The following is a 19,544-nucleotide window of genomic DNA, read 5'->3' on the forward strand; positions in this document are numbered from 1 at the left end:
AATATAAAATTAAATAACAAATAAAAATATTCTTTAAAGTGCATTTTTTATTGATGTGTGTTTATTTTATAGATTTGTTCTTATTTTATAGACCAATTCTCATTTTTATTATTTATTTTTTATTTTTTATGGATTTATTTATTTTGTTGTTATAGAAAAAGAAATAACAAACTAATTTATAGCAAACCCTCTTTGGGAATCCAAAATACATGAAATATTTTAATATAGACAATTGAATACACTTGATTTATTTTATTTTGTTTCTTACTTTTGTTATTAACATTGCAGATATAACAATGTTAGTTTATATATTTTGATACTTTGTAACAATAATTATAAAACTCATGATCTTTATGATCAAATATTTATTTATATCCTATGAGTTCATATTACTATGATAATAATAGTTTGTACTCAATTATATATTATCATGCATTACTATATTTGATCATTATGTTACATAATTTGTCAATTTATGGACGATTAATATATTATCATGTCTTACTATGTGACAAAAGTTATGAAGACATTGTGTCGTTACATCAGAAAACATATCCAATGAAATTAATTCACAATTTTTGCATTTCTATATATTTCGCTTTATTTTATTAAATTATTACACAATATTACTAACATACATTTAATAATATTCATACTTATGTGCTTCTAAATATTCGTCAAAATCAATGTCTCATGAGAATGCTGAGTAATATGTGATTGTTTAAGCATATGAATGTACATGTAAGATGAATGTTCTTAACCATATGAATACACAAGTAACATATGTGTTTCTTAATCATTAGAATGTACATTTAACATGTATGTTCTTAATTACACGAATGCACGAATAATATGTGTGCTCTTAACCATATGAATGTACAAGTAACATATTTTTTCTTAACCATATGAATGAATGCACGAATAACATGTGTGTTCTTAACTATTAGAATGCACGATAACATGTGTGTTATTAACCATTAGAATACACGGGTAATTGTGTTATTAACCAAATGAATACACAAATAATATATGTGTTATTAAACGTACGAATAAACAGATAACATGTTTCTTATTAACTATGTGCCAAAAAATTATTATTTGCGAGCTAACTTATAGTTCTCATCTAAAATGGCATGACTTATCATCTAAAATGGCATGACTTTATCACCTAAATACTTAATTATATTTTTTTATGTTAAAAGAAGATGCAAATAACATTGGAAAATAAGATTCCCACCCTCATTATCCCACTTTCCAATTAAAATTCCCTTTCCCCTACTCTATAGTCTATACATTTTATTTTTCTTCCCCACTCCTTTTCACTTTATTATTATCTCCCTTTATGTTATAACCCTAACCCTAACTCATTGATCGTTGAAACTGTGAGTTAGAGAAGAGAAAAATGGCGGGTGGGGAAGAAGAGAGTGGAGAATTTTATCTGAGATACTATGTTGGTCACAAAGGGAAATTCGGACATGAATTCTTGGAGTTCGAGTTCAGATCTGATGGGAAGCTTCGTTACGCTAACAACTCTAATTACAAAAACGACACCATCATCCGCAAAGAAGTTTACCTAACTCCTGCCGTTCTTCGCGAATGCCGTCGTATCATTTCCCAAAGCGAGGTACTATACTAACATTTTCATCCCTTCTCCATTCATTAATCATGTTTCTGTCTGTCATTTATCGGCTCAGTGCACGGGACTCCTATATAGTGGGGTCTAGGGGAGATTTAAACAGTCTTACTTACCCTTGCAATCGAAGAGACTGTCTTCAGGATTTGAACTCATGTCCTCCAGGTCATAAGACAATCAACCATTACCTTGAAAGTTATGGTTTCGAATTGTGGAACAACATCTTTACCTGTGGGGTAAGGCTGTGTATATGACATATTCCTATGATCCTGCTAGGTGGAGCATCTTGCATTGTGCCACCATTTTATTGAAATGATAATTTGAAAAACTAAACACTTATGCAGCTAGGTTTTTGTCGTTGCTGAAAATAAGCTAAAAAGAGTTTATTTTTTCAAACTTATTTGATAAGTTTATTGAAATAAACTGAAAGGAGCTTACTGGGAAGGTTGAGGTATTTTTGTAAGCTATTTTCACATGTTTACTTTCATAAGTTCTTGTCATGAGCCCAGGAGTAAACTCTTGTCATGTTTTTTCACATAGCTCCCAAGGGTTTGTTTGCAAATTGAGTTTTAGAGGAGAAAGGAGAGAAATAGAAGGTTTCGAAGCCATGAAATATACTTGTGAGATATCTCTGAAGCCTTTCTTTTCCCTTTTTGCCCCTCCAAAACCCAACTCGCAAACGGGTCCGAAACGACTAAAATGAGGAATGTAACTAGCATTTCACAATTGAAAAACTTACATGTTTTATTATATTAACTATTGAAAACCATTTAAATATGGGATATGCATAGGCTAAGCCCAAGTATAGGACTAGAAAGAATTACACAGAATTGACAAGAACCTTGTTGTTCAACAGCTTTGTACAGTCCAATATTGTGTTGTTTGGCACATGAATGGAACACAGTGGTATGAAATATTTGTTATGTTCTCTTCGACTCACCTTTTTCAGTAGAATGAAAATGTGATACTTTCTAATCTCAGATCCTGTTTTGTTCTACTTGTGAAGTACACCAAACATAGAACAATAGAACCCGTGTGTTTTGTTTTGTCTTGTTTTGACACATCTACTGAATGCTATCTAAGTGTCGCTTCTAGGATTTCCTGCTGCATACAATGAATGGCTAAAATTGTTATTTGATTTAATGGTGCCATGTTTCTTCATAAATGCAAGACTTTAATAGTTCCTTTGTTGAATATTTCATCATACTCTTGAATGGCTGTTATTTGTTTTATTCTACTTTCTCATCAATTAGTGTCTTTGTTCAGATCATGAAGGAAGATGATAACAACTGGCCAGAACCTGATCGAGTTGGACGACAGGAACTCGAGATTGTCATGGGGAATGAACACATCTCCTTCACAACATCAAAGATTGGATCTCTTATGGATGTTCAAAATAGTGCAGATCCTGAAGGTCTTCGTATCTTTTACTATCTTGTTCAGGTGAGCTGATTCATAAATGCTTTCTATGGATTCTGTTTTTTGATAAAAATTTAAGAAGGCATATTGCAGTTGCATGAGAAGTTCCTAGAATATGATAGTTATTCATATTCATTTGCTTGATTTTTCTACTTCTTCATAGAAGTATCATAGGACATGATGGTTTCACACTTCTATGCCTCTTCTAGTTTATCTTTTATATCAAATATTGCTGGAAAAAAGTATACTTCTATGTTAAAGAGTTTGTCTGATTTCATGCATCTTCCTTCTGCTTGAAAACACTGGTTCCTTTTAAACTTGTAGCATATGATTGATGGGTTGATAACTTTGATGCATCCAAGTCTTCTAATTTGAGCATAACCTATAACAAGTAAACTGATTTGTTTTTGAGGAACAATCAGTGTCCTGTTCATGGTGGTAACAAATACAAAGCTGAATTCATTATTGTTTTGCTTGTTCGTCATCGTTAGCTTTTTAATTTATCTCTATTGGGAATAGAAAGCATTTAACAATGCCAGCTTTCTACATACCTTGTTTTTATCTTTATTCTTTGGCTTTCCTGGGTGTCAGTATGACACCTGTTTTTTGTTGGTTCTTGGCTTCAGCTACATTATCATGAATTGATCGGTAATGCTGTGTTTTGTCATAGCTCGAAGTTTGTTGTGTCCTAAGATTTTATATGTAGCTGGTTTGGAGTTATCTGTAAAGCAAAGGCAGCCAAACCAATGTTGTTTCTTGTTGTTTACTTGGAACAGTGGTTTTTGGTTAAATTATGGGCATTATGTAATTTGAAGTTCTTTAAGGTGTCTGTTTCTAAGTGAAGAAGCTTGTAAGTTATTAAAATTAAATGGACATATTTGTGACTTAGAAAAAGGTAAAACAGCCTAAGTATCACTCCTAGTCTCCTAGATATCACTCCTAGTCTCCTAGGATTCCTTTGTTATTAACTGTGGGATGAAATTGCATGGCATACTCCAATGAATTATTATTTTCGCAAAATGGAAATAGTTGACTCGTTAAAAGGTTAGACTCAAATTTGAAAATTTACTAATATCCCACTCATTACAATCCAAAATAAAAGTTTCTCTGTTGTCCAATCTCAAATTAGACAGTGCACCATTAGCATGTTTGGTTCATTTGAAATGTTATTAGGACATGGATTCATCAATTAATAAAATGCCGTTCTTTTTTATTTGGCTTTAGTATAATTTAATCATATACCGTAAATACTGTATAATTGCGTTTTGATGCTCTGAGAGTGGTTGCACATTGCTTTACCGTGTTTCTTATATTGACCTTATCTTCTTTGTCACTCTTAAATATTTGAAAAATAATCTAGGCAGTTAACTCAAATGAAGAATATGTTTTACAACCTGCAGATATTTTCATTCTTATTTCTTGTATAATTGAAAGTTCATTTCACACAATGCAGTGTTAATAGGCCTTGGCCAAAGACACCTTCAGATAAAAGGGTGCATGGTTTCATTTTTCATTGAGAAGAAGTAGAATTTTTTTTTGAGAGATATACGAAGGGAAGAAAGTAAAGAAGCTGAGGTTTTTCAAACTTTGGCTTTTCATAATTGGAATCCCTTCTCCAAAAGACTACCTTTATTGTGATAAGAGTATACTTAAACCCAAAAGCAGTTTTACTTGGAAGCAACAAAAAATTATGACTTGTGCCTCTTAATAGTAGTATGCTGACAGTGTCAGAGCAACACTTGGCATTATAGTCCAGTTGTTCTATGTTAAATCCGTAAAACTTTGAAATTCTTGTGAGCAGTGGAGCACAACAATTGTTATCAAGTAGTTCTTGATTGGGAAATTAGATAGATTTATATGATAAAAGATCATACCCTTATTGTTTTTTTATTTGTTAATGAGTTTACTTATTTTTTGTAAGGAATTGATCAGTTTTTTGACTTTTTTCTTTGAATCATTCTGAAATGTTGTTTTTGATCATAGCATGAAGTTTGGTTTGTGTCATAGGCTGTGTAATAAGTTTCGATTTATTTGTATGTCAAATAGAGGATGTTTCTTTGGTGCGAACTTACTTAAGCAATGGTTTTAGGTTAAATCAAAAGATTTCTGTTACATTCCAATGAATCCCTTTAAGGAAAAGGAGATTGCTACCCACTCTGTAACCCACAGATTTGAAAAGTCAAAGTACCCTAGTCATTTAGGAGAAATTCTTCTGTAGACCTTGTCTATGTACATAAATATTCCTGATATTTAAGTATACTTCAGACTCCACTGAGGAATTTTTTTTTACTGTAGCTATAAGACCTGTGACATTGCATGAGATTGAATCTTTAGGTGGTTTAACCGTAAAAGCTAACAAAAGAGCAGACTCAATATAGGAGATATGAAAGCATTGTGTTGGGTAAGTGGACACTAGACAAGATATGATTAAAAACGAATGCCATTGAGAAAGTTGTGCTAACACCTATCGTATAAAATACGATAGAATCTCGTCTTAGGTAATTTAGACATGTGTGAGGACCTATAGAAACCCTAATCAGAATTACATAAGTCTCTCATTTACCTCACATACAATGTACTGAATCCACTACCACATACTTGTGTCACATACCAGACGACCATGACTCCAATAACAACAGTAGATACGGTAGAAGATAGCTCAATAGTTAGAGGTAGAAGGAGACATAAACAACAGAAGGGGAAGCCATTGAAAATGGTTTAGCTTTAAATGGTTTGCCTAAAGATATGATTTACAACAAGTTATTGTGTCATAATTTGATCTATGTATCTGACTCCATACGGTAGGGGAATGCTGTTGTTAAAACTTTAGCTGAAACTACTAAGAAGAATTTAGTTTTAAATGATCTGTTTATAGACATGTCTTACGATGGGATATTATTACACTATTTGATCCATATAGCTAGAGGGTGACCTTGACTCAATGGTAAGATTGTTGCTTAGTGATCATGAGGTCATGGTCGCACAGTACTTTTTGCAGGGGTAAGGCTGTACATATACCCTCCTAGATCCCACTAAGTGGGAAAGTTGTGCAATGTGCCGCCCAAAGAATTTGATCCATATAGCTATCTTATACCTAGAGCGAACCTTGTACCAGACCAAATGATGACCAATATTACTTGAAATCGGAACTGGAATACATGCCTTGATAGATCTTAACCTCTCTAAGTATCACCAATATAGTTCATGTACTAGTTTTATTTTCTTCATTCTTTTGTCAAATTAATTGGCACTTTGAAAATTCCTTTGTTATTCTGTTTTCTTGACCTTTTCATCATGCTTTAGAGATAGTAATTCATGTATCCTCCTAGGTATGTTCTTATTTTCTTTCACTTGTATTTTTTAAATTCTTATGTTTTACTTATATTAATTGTTTTGCAGATTGCCAGATTTGTATACCTTTGTTTATATTCTAATTATCAATTTATATGTATGCAGGATTTGAAGTGCTTTGTCTTCTCTCTTATTTCACTTCACTTCAAGATCAAGCCCATATAAGATTTTTATGGTGTTATTTGTTCAACCTCTGGGGAGAATGTTTACTTGTTTAAAAACTATACTTCTTGTTGATGGAGTTTGACATCTGACTCGGTGACAATTTGATAAATATTTTTGTATGCACTATATATGTTTTCACTAATTAATTTTCCGTACAAAGCCCTAAAAAATTAAATTGACCATCACATAACGTAAAATTAAATAGACCATCACATAAAGTAAAATTAAATAGACCATCACATAAAGTAAAATTAAATTGATCATCACAAAATGTAAAATTAAGTCCTAGAGATATTATAGGCTTGTGTAAATTTTTGGTCCATAAAAGTTTATCCAGTTTTGATTTTAGTCCTTACAATTTGTTTTCTTAGATTTTGTTCTTTCTTATACATTCAAAAAAGTTGTTTTAGATTTTGCGAACTATTTGTTAATATCACAACCAATGTTGTGAGGACTGGGCGGGCTGATTAGTTTGATCACTGAATGAGTTTTAAAATGATTCTGCGAGGCGTTAGACTGCTTTGAATTGGTGAAATTCCAGTTTAGTTATACTAAATTCAACTAAATTAGAATAATCTGGAAAGTGAATCGGATGATTTACTTAAAATTAAAAAAAATTATTACTCTAATATTTTGTTTCATTCAAAAAATATTATTTCAATATCATCATATATAACCATTAATTATATAACTAAACCAATACATATTTAAATTAGAGAGTGATCCATTTACTCTAATATTAAGTTTTAAAATTTACTTCACATTTGACTATCAATTTTAGAGAAATTTATTGATTTAGATATACTTACAAATTGAAATCATTAGATTTCTCTAAAATATTACTAAGATTTTGAGTAAGTTCTTGGAATAAGTAGATCTCCTCAAATTAAATTAATATTAAATGATCATTGATGAAGTTCCTAAAAGAACCGAAGTAATAACCATTTTAATAGTGATTGCATTTTAGGTAGTAAATAGTCAATTAATAGTTGGGCACTTCAATTTTGTTCACCCCGTGATACAATTCTGGTTTAGGAGGGCACATTTGGTTAAAAAAAAGGTTATTTTGGGGTCTTAATCTCATCTACGTGATTAATTAGTGGCTGTGATTTTTAACAGAAATCATTTTAAGGATCTTCTCAAATCAAGATTGACGTTTTTGAAAACTCTATCTAACCGAAAAAAGCTAACTTATTTTTCGTCAAATAAACTTCCCTTCTCTAATTCTGGCTCATATTTTGCCAAACACACCCTTCATACAATTTATCAATAAACAATAACATTGAAAGATTGATCAAGATGAGCTTATGTAACCCTTTCAATTCAATTGGAATAGCTCACACACACATATCAACTTAAAATTTGATAAACACAACATTGTTATAGTACACAATCAAACACAAATCAATTAACACCACAAAAAGTGGTTAGAGCAAATTGATCTGCTTGGCCTTCTTTAGTGTAGTAATAGTTAAGGAAATCAAAGTGATCATAAGGCTTAAAGAGTTGAGGGTGTTCTTCATCAACCATCTCCATTGGTGCTTTAATAATGTAACCTTCTTTGGGGATTGAGAATAGTCCTATACAATATCTTGCTTCATTCCCACTCATCATCACTCTGTGAAATGGCGAGTGGAGCCTGCCGTTTGACCATGCCTGAAATAATTTACTTTTAGAACATGCTTGGACTTATGGAAATAGATTAGCTTTTGTATTTTTTTCTCGAAAAATATTAAACTTTAGTAACTATAACAATGGGCTAATGCGATACCCAAAACTTTAACATAATATGTTTTGGTATTCATCCATTTATAATGTCTTTACTTTTGAGTACATGTTTTTTCTTCTTCTTTTCTACCACTAATTTATTTGTAAAATATATACTTTTTAGCCACTTAATTTCTGATTAGTCCTCTATCCATCCCACCACTAAGATGAATACATACAAAAACGAATTATTTTAACAACTTCCTTTTTTCAAATAAAGAAAAGTCTCTTTTTCTCTTCCAACAAAGGAAGGATTAAGTTTTTACCTAAGTTATATATTAGGGTAATTATTTATGAACTAATCATTTTTGGGTAGTCTCCCAATAAATGTCATCAATATGAACTGAATCCTTGACCTTTTAATTTATCTGAGGTATACAACTAGATCAACGTCTTGTTGGTCTTTACTTATTCTATTATTGGGCAAGTGTTACCTGCTAATGTGTTGCTTTTTTTTTCTTACTACTATAACACTTCCTCTATGACCATATACAATATGCTGAATTCAGTATGTGGTTAGTAAAATAAATGAGTGAACCATCAAACTATATTTTTTTTACTACAAGGTCATTGTAAAATAGAACTTACATGGAGAGAGTCACCAATCATAGCAACAAAACTATTTGGGGAGGGCTTGTAGCTGATCCATTTTCCATCTTTGGTCAGAACCTCTAACCCCTCCACTTGATTTTGGTGCAATATAGTCACTATGTTCTTGTCTGTGTGTGAGTTGAGACCTAGTTTTGTCTCACTAGTTTGAGGGCCTTTGTATTTCATAACCCTGAGGAGGTACTTCGATGAGTTCATGTGCTCCTCCAAGTACTTTTCAACACCCAAGCTCTCCAAAATCATCTTCCTAATAATCTGATCCAATTCTGATACCTGCCCAGAGAATGATTGTATAGTTTTGCTGTAAAAACAAGTTTTTACACTATCATTGCATCATCTATAATTAATTTTTCATTATTATTGAATCAAGTAATATGATGAACTAACTCTATTTAAATTTTTATATTAACAATGTATATATTATTATACTCTAAAAAAATTTCTTAACAAGATAAGAAAATAAGGTCTATGACAAGACCAAAAGAGAAGGTAGTTTAGAAGAGTTATGTTTTGACCTTGAAATTGGAAACCATTCTCCCCACAAGTTTAATTTACACAATTTTAAAGTCACACACATGAAAGACAAGAAAATATCACCATGCTCAATAAGGGTTTATAGAGAAATTAGAAATTGAGAACCAAACTCGAGTCACAACAAGCGCGAACAGAAGATTTCATCAAATATTTCAACTCTTTTAATAAAAAAATTGCTTACAAAAATTAAAATTGTTGGAAGTTGTCACGAATAAATATAAACACAACATTTTAGTTTACAAAACAAATTAGTTTTTTTTTTAATTTTAATTAACACATACCTAAAACTTGGGTTTCCATCATGCCACAAGATATTGGCCATATTTTCCACCTTGTCATAGACATTTGCATCATCAATGCCAATGCTCTCATAAAGTGGGACAATAGGATATTGTCCAACATAACCATGATATGGTTTCTTAGACACATTGAGTACCTTGGTTTGGAGAGGGAGATCAAAAAGCTCTTGTAGTGAAGCAAAGATATCTTTACAAAGGTCTAAAGGAATTTTATCAAATTTTGCTTCAAAGCAACCATATTCAACTACTGCCTTGTGAACTTGGGATTTCACTGCCTCCCACTCATTAATGTTCCCTTCAGACTTCAGGTTAGTGAAGTCAATGATTGGAAGCATTGGAATAGTTTCTGAACCCATTTTCTCTAATTTAATTACAAGATTGAGTGCTATTGATCATTCATGGTGTTCAATTTATATAATACATTATACTCTACTTGTAATAACAATATAATATTCACAATATTAAATATTTATTTTATTTTATCTTGTATGATTAGGAAATATTTAGATTTAGATACTTTATCAATTAACTTACACTATGATACAACATGTATGTAATCAACTTTATCTAGTGAGATCAATGTGTGGTAGTTGTTATGTTTCATTATTTGATGTTTGACATGCAAACCTAATTTGATTAGTAAAAAAGAAAATTAAATAAATGTTTAGGTTAATGTATTTTATGAATATAATATATATACGCTATCGGTATAATCATTTATATACAGTTAGTATATCATCTATTACTTATTGTATTATTTTTTTAATAATCAATGATAATGAATGATAAATTAACAACATATAAAACACTTACACTATCAATATATACATTTTTTCTCATTTTATATTAGTTCAATAGATATAAGTTTATTCCCATGTAGCTTCCCTTTCATTTTCAATAATAATTAATTTATGTGCATCGTATGATGATATACTTAACAATGGATGTAATGTTTTAAAGTTTAAGGACATGACAAGCAAAGATGTCTTGGTCAGGACCATTTAGTTAAATATGATAAATAAGTTAAAGAAAGTGAACAACTCTTGTTGGATCTTTGATATGTTTCATTCACAAGTTGCTTGCGTTCTGGACCACTTTACAAATTATTTAGTTACCGTGCAATTATTTTCACTAGAATTTTGTATTAAATAATGTTGGTTTTTAAGAGTGTGTAATGAAAAGAGAAGTCCATATTACGTAGACGAAACACTTAAAATTCTAAGTAAGAACTAATACATGTGTGCAACTTGGGTGACCCCAAGGGGAACAAAAGTTTTATAGTTGGGAAGACGCACACCACATGACCACATACATGCCATCGCCAATCAGTTCGTATTCAAGTTGGGGCCTTGTAGTCTAAATCTTTTAGACAAATTGGATATTCTTTTTAAAAATGGTGAGTCTACATAGCAAGTCCTCACACATCAGTATGTGTCTGATACACGTTTTTTGACATTAAGCACATGCAAGTGTATGTTCCGCACACGATTCACATGACCTAGGTGCCCCCACTTCGTTTGCCCTTCGTCTAGTTGTTTATTTTTTATAACGGATGCAATCTGGACCACTGGTTATTATGCCATTTAGATTCCCATACCTATAAATAGAGCATCCTAGAAGTCAAATTGTCCTTAAATTTTAACTGAGCTCAAAAAATAGTTTGAAATTGAACTCGATTCAACATGTAACTCAAACCAATCCTTAACGAGTAGAGCTTAGCTTAGCCAAGTTCGACTCAGTTCCTTTCCACCCATAAACATAGCCATAACAGGAAAAAAAAGAGATAAGATAAACAACTATCAAACCAAATTAACTTGACATTAGATTGAAACTTGACTCATTATTTAGTTCGATAAATTTGGTTCATAAACAAAAAATGTTTAACTTTAACAAAAAATTGAGATCATTAAGTAAACGAGCTGAACTTGAGTACTGTACAATTTAACATGTTATGTCATGTATCGATTCTATTATATATATACACATATATAAAAACATATATAATACATACGTTTGAGAACCTTTAAATTTACACATATTAAATTTATAATCACATATATAAATATGCATCTAAGAGAGTAACTCATGTGAGAACAATCCACCATTGTGAGAAATGAAAACAGATAATGTGGATCATTAGATCTTATTTTTATTGTTTAGATTAAAAGATACATGCTCGTGACTATCATGTGATCAATAACTAACTTTTAATCTTACTATCCTTGATTGATTGTAAGGTCCAGATTTATTTTTCTCATAGTTTTTATATGAGAACTGTTCTCATTTTAATCGACTCCTACATATAATATATACATAATATTTTATATATATTTTTTATATTAATACATGTATACTACATACTAATTTTTTTTATTTTATATAAATCGATTAAAAAGTATATTTTCTCCTTTATACATATATGTATGTCTATCAATGATCATTACTTAAGTTGATTAGCTGCATAAATTTGACTTCGTGAACAAGCTTGAAAATTTGTAAACTTTAATTGAGTCGATCTTAAGTTGAAAAAATAGCTTGCATTCAACTCAAACTAAAACTTGACTTGAGCCAATCATTAGCCGAGTCAAACTCAACTCATTTCATTTTCACCCCAACTACAATTGCCCGAGTTGGACCTCACACTCACCCGAAATTCAGAAAAGTTATGTGAATAATATAGTTTGACTACACTATCACATGTTTGATATATGTTTTAAAATATTTATGAAAGTAGTACAACTTTTAGGGAACTCGTGGATGCCATCCACGAGTTAGGAGATGTCGTGGACCTACAATGCGATTTCCTTAGGAAGTTGTGCATTATATGCACAAGATTCTTACACATTCTCTTTCCTCCATTGAAGTCATGTGTGACATACATGACTTCCATACTCGTATACTCGTGAACCGAAAGTATGAGTTTCGATGAGACATGATGAATTTAACATTTTCCTTTTACACGAGTAATTTAGGGTTAGTTATTATATTAGAGGTTAGTTTTAGGGAGTTTAGTTAGGGTTTTTGAATTTAGTTAAGATTTTAGATTTTAGATGTATAAAAATAATATGTATAAATTAAAATAATAAAAGTAAAATGAAATTTATAATTTTACTAAGGTGTTAGTTTTAGGGAGTTTAGTTAGAATTTTTGATTTTATTTAAGATCTATGATTTTAGTTGTTTAAAAAAAATGCATAAACTAAAATAATAAGACAACATTATGGAAATGAAATTTAAACTAATCAATGCACAAGTGATACAACATTGACCGTATTATGTTGGTTGCATGATCAGGAATGTTGGTGGTGACGTATAGCTTTACAGTTATTTACATTGATCACCTTAGTCAATTCTTCACAATATATATGACATGCCCTTATCATAGTACTTGCTTCATTTCTATGGTGAAGAAACCATGAATTCAACCTATGATATGTTACTCTAACAAATGCAGTAATGGGTAAGGCTCTTGATCCTTTCAGAATGACGTTAACACATTCTACCAAGTTCGTCATCATATGGTCATACTGTCTCCCTTCATCATATGATTGCGTCCATTTTTATTTTGGGATGTTGTCTAACTAAGTTGCCGCCCTCGATTTTTTATGCAAAACAACAAGCATTCACTCAAATTGTGATCGCATCAACTCATATCCTACAATAAGTATATCAACATTAACATAAATCACATAACAAAATAATATAATCTATACATACCTATTTTGATGACTTTTTCTTTCATATCATTATCTCAGAACTTCTTGTTGAAATTGCTAGCAACATGATGGATGCAATATACATATTGTGCATTACACCATTGTGACAGCTCAATACGAAGTACACCCAACAACCATGTACCCCTATATGATATTATACAAATGTTCGGCTGTATGGTACCATATGTACGAATATTGTAGAAAAATCATTTTCATGTTTCTTTTGTCTCTCCTTCCATATTGGCAAATGTAACTGGAAATACATATCTATTATTATCTTGTGAACTAGCTATTAGCAATGTTCCAATATATTTTCTAGTCAAGAATGTGCCATCCACTTGAAGGATTGGTTTTCAAAAACTAAATCCTTCAATGCATGGTTTGAAAGCCCAAAATACCCTATCAAGAATCAAAGTTTATGGTCTTGATGGTTAGATGTTGAACATCTTACAATTGTACCTGATGCATAATATTGGACAACATTCAACCAACGAGGTAACTTCTTGTACGATCCCTCCCAATCACCATAAATTTAGGACATTACTATTTGTTTAGTAGTCCAAGCCTTCCTACATGTCAACGAATTACTACCTCTTTCACTAATGCTTTAGTTGATATACTAGGATCTTCATATACTAATTGAATAATATAGTTTGCGATGAGTGATTAGTTCAATTTCGTGTGATATTGGAAAATATTAGTGGATACACAAGTGTGTCTTCCACTAATTTTTCTAATATCTCAAATATCACGCTTCAAATTTTTTTATTCCTAAATTCTCCATTCACATCCAACACCAAGATATTTACATTTTGCAACATATCTATCTAGCCTAGACTCATCCACATGGTAATCAACAGAATTCCTAATATGAAATTGTTTTACATCATTTATTGTTGTTTATTTTGATTCAAATTGCCTATCAACAAATGGATCATTATCAATATCATTACTTACATTACTACTTCTATACGAAAAATCTTGTCTAAACTGATAATCAATGTCAAGGAAAAAATATGAACGAGTAGCATATGTTATGCTAACCGGTTCACTACTAGCAATCTGAATATCATCATCATCACATAGCTCAATATCCTCTTCATTACTAAAATCACTAACAATATCTCTAATAATGACAATCTACATATAAAATAGAGTAACAATAAATAAAAATTAGTACAATTAAAAACAAAACAATAAGCTTACTTACCTTTTATAATGACACTTATTAGATTAGGAACTCTTCTTAGATGATAAAAAATTACTCTGCAATTTTTTTTTCTTTCGTCGGTGTGATTTAGGCTAGGGTGGAGGGTGTATATATCTTTTTCGGATATCGTGCACAATATACAAGACATGGATCTCGTGTTTTACATCCACAACATTTACATAGAAGTTGTGTTTGTCGTGCACGACTTCCATGGTGTCTGACACCGTGTAAGGATCTCGTGCCTGCAATGCACGACTTTCTAGGGAAATCACATTGTAGGTCCATGATATCTCCTAACTCGTGGATGTCATCCACGAGTTCCCTAAAAGTTGCACTACTTCTGTAAATATTTTAAAACATACACCAAACGTGTGATAGTGTAGTCAAACTACACTATCCACGTAAATTTTACCCCCGAAATTCTTGAATGTTATAACATATATTGAATAAAATTTTCACTTTAGAAACCTTGGAAGCTAAAACCAACTAATTGGAATATTATTAACTCTACTTAGTTCAACAACAAAAAATACAACATCCTCTGTTTCATTCATATGCATGTGAAGAAACCCAACACTAAAATGGTATAAGATTATGAGTTCAACACAGAGGACATTGGTGTCAGCAGTCTTTGGTACCCAAAAGTGTATGAAAAACTATGTCATGATAAGTGTTTTGGACTCTATAGTCATAACCCTCCATTCACTTTCATGCCTAATACTTTTCAGGAAGATGAAGTAAGTAAGTAAGTAAGTGAGTCCAATTTTTATGATAAAGATGAGATTCCTCCTTGTAAAGACTAACAAATTTCAACCAACAACAATATCATTCCCCTCGTTGGTACATCATTATTGATTTAAAGAATGACAAGGTTGCAACAACAAAAAATTATCTTATTTCATATTAAACATTAGGAAAAGATATGTTAGTGTAAGAGTTTTGTATACTGTCACTTCAACATCCATCATTTATTCTTAATCATTATTAATTCTACATAAAAAGTAATGCAAATGAATGATGAATGATATACTGATCACGTATAAATCTTTATATTAACAGTGTATAAATATTAACTCATTATATATTTCATTATCGATTTAATATATTAAAATCAGGTTATGTGATTTGTTATAAAAAGGAAGTATATATTTAAATTTACACTTTTGATTACATTATTTTTAGTGTATATATGTATATATATTTAGAAGCCCTTTAGTAATACCCATTAAGAATTTAAAACTCAAATTATTATTAAAATTTAGTGATTATTGACTTTACCAGTTTGATACCTCAAAATTTTAAAAACCCAATGTGATCCCCAAAATCTTAAAATATGGGTCAAATTAATCATTTTTAGTATGTTTTACAACACTTAATAGGGACGAATTTGACTCTAAAAATGACTAATGTGACCCACATTTGAAATTTATGGAGACTATTATGAGGTTTTCAATTTTTTAGGGACCAAACTGGTAAGGTCGAAAATCATGAGGGGTTGAAATGAGTATTTACTCCTTTTGCTAGGCAACACACAAGTTTTTGTCAGATATGGATACTACTGATTGACATAGGTTATTAACCATATAAGAAAATAATGTTCTTACATGTCACATGTTGGCTTCACAAAAAAAAATTTCCGCCCAAACAACTTCACCATCTCAATGCACCTCACTACACAATAACATTTGCTATTTGCCACTTGTCAACTCTTAAGGGAAATCCCACCCAAAAACCTCCATCATTTTCAATGCACTTCATCTCTCATGTGCCATGACCCCATTAATTTTTTATTTTTCCCCATGAAATATAGTGGCTAACAACCACTAGAAGGAGAAGAAAAGTAAAACTAAAGACCTCTACATTATATGGTAGAGGCTCTATCTAAGAGCAGATTTAACGAACAAGAAACAGGAACAACATCAAAAACATGGACATTCCAATCCAAATTTAGCGAGAATATTTGTCGCACTATTAGACTCTCAATAGACATGACTCCAAGTGACTCTGTGGAAATCAGCCATAACCCTGCGGATTTGCAAGACCAAGGTAGTGCAAGAGTGGTGGAGATCACAAACATTCCCCAACAGCTAATACTATTCGCAGAATCATATTTAATACTAATGTTTTGAAATCCCCTTTGCCGAAGAAGCTGCAACCCTATCAAGATTCCCAAAAGCTCTGCATGAAGGGTTGGGAAATGCCCTAAATGTTTGGCATAGGCAAAAATAAACTCTCCAAAATGATCCCTTACAAGTACCACATGTGTTTAATTTAACCCACCCACTATACGGAGAGAACCACCGGATGATAAGGGAGTGTGGGTTTGGAGATCTCACACTAACATACTGCTCCTGTTGCAAGGCTGCCACCAAACTCCTACACCGCAACAAATTTCAAAGCAAATAGCATTAACACTGGCAATTTGGTTATAAAAAATGACTAGATTGCGATGCCGCCAAATTGTATCCAGCGCCACACCAAACATAAGGTTCAAAGCCATGCCCTCGATTTGTTTGGTTTCACACCTTAAATTCACCTCACACCATTCTCAGACATTATGAGCAAAAAATTGATCATCAACACAGACTCGAAAAAGCTTACTTCAAATGTCCTTGACGAAGTGACAATCACGAAGTGCATGGCTAACAGTCTCATCCTCATTGTACTTTAAACAAGCTGTAGATTCAGATATACACTTTCTAAACCGCTATGCCTTTTTTGGCAAACCATTATTTAGGAGAAGCCACAAAAACAGGAAAATCCTATACAACCCTTTCCAAGCCCATAATTCAGTCGCCCACGAAAGAACATTGAACCCCTCATGACCTGAAATGTCTTATAAGCCAATGCACAAAGAAGGAGCCATTTGTGAGAACATTTAAATTTATAATCACATATATAAATATAAACCTAAGAGAGTGGCTCACGTAAGAACAATCCACCATTGTGAGAAATGAAAACAGATAATGTACACGATTAGATCTTATTTAGATGGTTAAGATTAAAAGATACATGCATATGATTATCATGTGATCAACAACTAACTTTTAACCCTGTCATCCATGATTGATTGTAAGGTCCAGATTTATTTTTCTCATAGCTTTTATATGAGAATTGTTCTCACATTAGTCGCCCATGCATATAATATATATACATAATATTTTATATATACTTTTTATATTAATATTTATATACTATATACTAATTATTTCATATATATATATAAATTGATTTAAAAGTAAATTTTCTCTTATATATGCATATATGTATGTTTATCAATGATCATCACTGAAGTTGATGAGCTGCATAAATTTGAGTTCACAAACAAACTTGAAAATTTGTAAACTTTAATTGAGTCAATCTTAAGCTGAAAAAATAATTTGCATTCAACTCAATCTAAAACTCGACTTGAGTCAATCATTAGCTGAGTCAAACTCAACTCATTTCATTTTCACCCCAACAAAAATTGCCGAAGTTGGATCTCACACTCACCCCATATTCTTGAATGTTGTAACATATTTTGAATAAAATTTTCACTTCAGAAACCTTAGCTAAAACCAACTAATTGAACCGTTACTAACTCTTCTTAATTCAACAAAAAAAAATAGAACATCCTATGTTTCATTCATATGCATATGAAGAAACCCAACACTACAATGACACAAGATTATGAGTTCACCAAAGAGGACATGGATGTCAGTGATAGTCTTTGGTACTTGAAAGTGTATGAAAACAATGCCATGATAAGGGTTTTGGACCCTATCATAACCTTCCATTCACTTTCATGGCTAATACTTTCCAGGAAGATGAAGTAAGCAAATGGGTCCAGTTTTTATGATAAAGATGAGATTCCTCATTGTGAAGACTAACAAATTTCAACCAACATTAATATCAGACTCTGGTTCATACAGTGGCATATCATTATAGGGGCAGGTGGGGGCTCCTGCCCCCCTGAATTTTTACATACCGGAATGTATTTTTGTCCCACAAAATGTGTCAATTCATGTGCTACTTGAAAAATAATTAATTATTAAACTTTTAAATTATAAAATATTTTTTAGTCAATCATAACAAATAACACATAGAGTAACATATTTTTCTGGAAAAACACATACCCTCCATTTACCTAAGCCCAAATGACATTTTTATGAAGATACTTATTCGGACTCACATATTTCTTTAATTTGTAGTTTGATAAATAAATATAGTCCAATTTGTGTGTCCTTCTAAAAATTATACATAACTGATCTAATTCTTTTACATACGGAAATGATAATGTTGTTCATAATAGTATAATTTCATTTGAATTCGAAACCATTTTACACATAATGAAAGAGATTGTGTATGTATTTTTTTGTTACTATCAATGGTATCTCTTACCTTCTGGATAAGTAACTAATTTCTTTCGAAGTTTATAATTGTTCCTCCTAGGGCCTTACACCACTAGACTAACGCATTGTTAATAGATTATATGTCTATTGATAATATATATTCTAAGAATTCATTTAATATTGATAATATATGTATTTTTGTCCAACAATTATATGTTATCGATTTTAATGAGCAAGAAAATATTAGTTTGAGATGTCAATTTCAGCATTTTAGTCTAGATGTTGTTAGTCATTCAAGTTTGAAAAACTCTCAACCATATATTGTTAGTCATATCTTGTTTTATCAAATTATTCATCTTATCTTAACTATTATGATTAAGCTAACATAAATAATTAAATATCATTTTCAAGAATATAAACAACCAAACAAAATTAGATAGGAAGATAAAAGATGAATTTATTACTCACAACATAGTGATTAATATTGGAAAGGAAATAATTGAAAATTTTA

General features: G+C 31.3%; 2 protein-coding genes across 2 annotated transcripts; one reads left to right on the plus strand and one right to left on the minus strand.

Moving 5' to 3' along the window:
* LOC109347559 (protein mago nashi homolog) lies at positions 1,308–6,710 on the plus strand. Its single transcript, XM_019587476.1, has 3 exons — positions 1,308–1,624; positions 2,900–3,076; positions 6,509–6,710. Exons 1-3 carry the CDS (start codon positions 1,403–1,405, stop codon positions 6,566–6,568), a joined length of 459 nt encoding a protein of 152 aa, XP_019443021.1. The 5' UTR covers positions 1,308–1,402; the 3' UTR covers positions 6,569–6,710.
* LOC109347561 (probable 2-oxoglutarate-dependent dioxygenase AOP1) lies at positions 7,895–10,143 on the minus strand. The gene is made up of 3 exons (XM_019587477.1): positions 9,760–10,143; positions 8,924–9,245; positions 7,895–8,224 (listed from the first exon to the last, which is right to left on the minus strand). Exons 1-3 carry the CDS (start codon positions 10,131–10,133, stop codon positions 7,973–7,975), a joined length of 948 nt encoding a protein of 315 aa, XP_019443022.1. The 5' UTR covers positions 10,134–10,143; the 3' UTR covers positions 7,895–7,972.

Source organism: Lupinus angustifolius, chromosome LG05 (genome assembly GCF_001865875.1).
Source record: "Lupinus angustifolius cultivar Tanjil chromosome LG05, LupAngTanjil_v1.0, whole genome shotgun sequence".
Classification (NCBI taxonomy): Eukaryota; Viridiplantae; Streptophyta; class Magnoliopsida; order Fabales; family Fabaceae; genus Lupinus; species Lupinus angustifolius.

Bases quoted from the DNA above. Each gene is read 5' to 3' on its own strand.
- LOC109347559 (XM_019587476.1), top strand. From the start codon at position 1,403: ATGGCGGGTGGGGAAGAAGAGAGTGGAGAATTTTATCTGAGATACTAT. The intron at 1,625-2,899 runs GTACTATACTAA...GTCTTTGTTCAG, and splicing joins GTATCATTTCCCAAAGCGAG to ATCATGAAGGAAGATGATAA. The intron at 3,077-6,508 runs GTGAGCTGATTC...ATATGTATGCAG, and splicing joins TCTTTTACTATCTTGTTCAG to GATTTGAAGTGCTTTGTCTT.
- LOC109347561 (XM_019587477.1), bottom strand. From the start codon at position 10,133: ATGGGTTCAGAAACTATTCCAATGCTTCCAATCATTGACTTCACTAAC. The intron at 9,246-9,759 runs GTATGTGTTAAT...TTGTTTTTACAG, and splicing joins GATGGAAACCCAAGTTTTAG to CAAAACTATACAATCATTCT. The intron at 8,225-8,923 runs GTAAGTTCTATT...AAATTATTTCAG, and splicing joins TGATTGGTGACTCTCTCCAT to GCATGGTCAAACGGCAGGCT.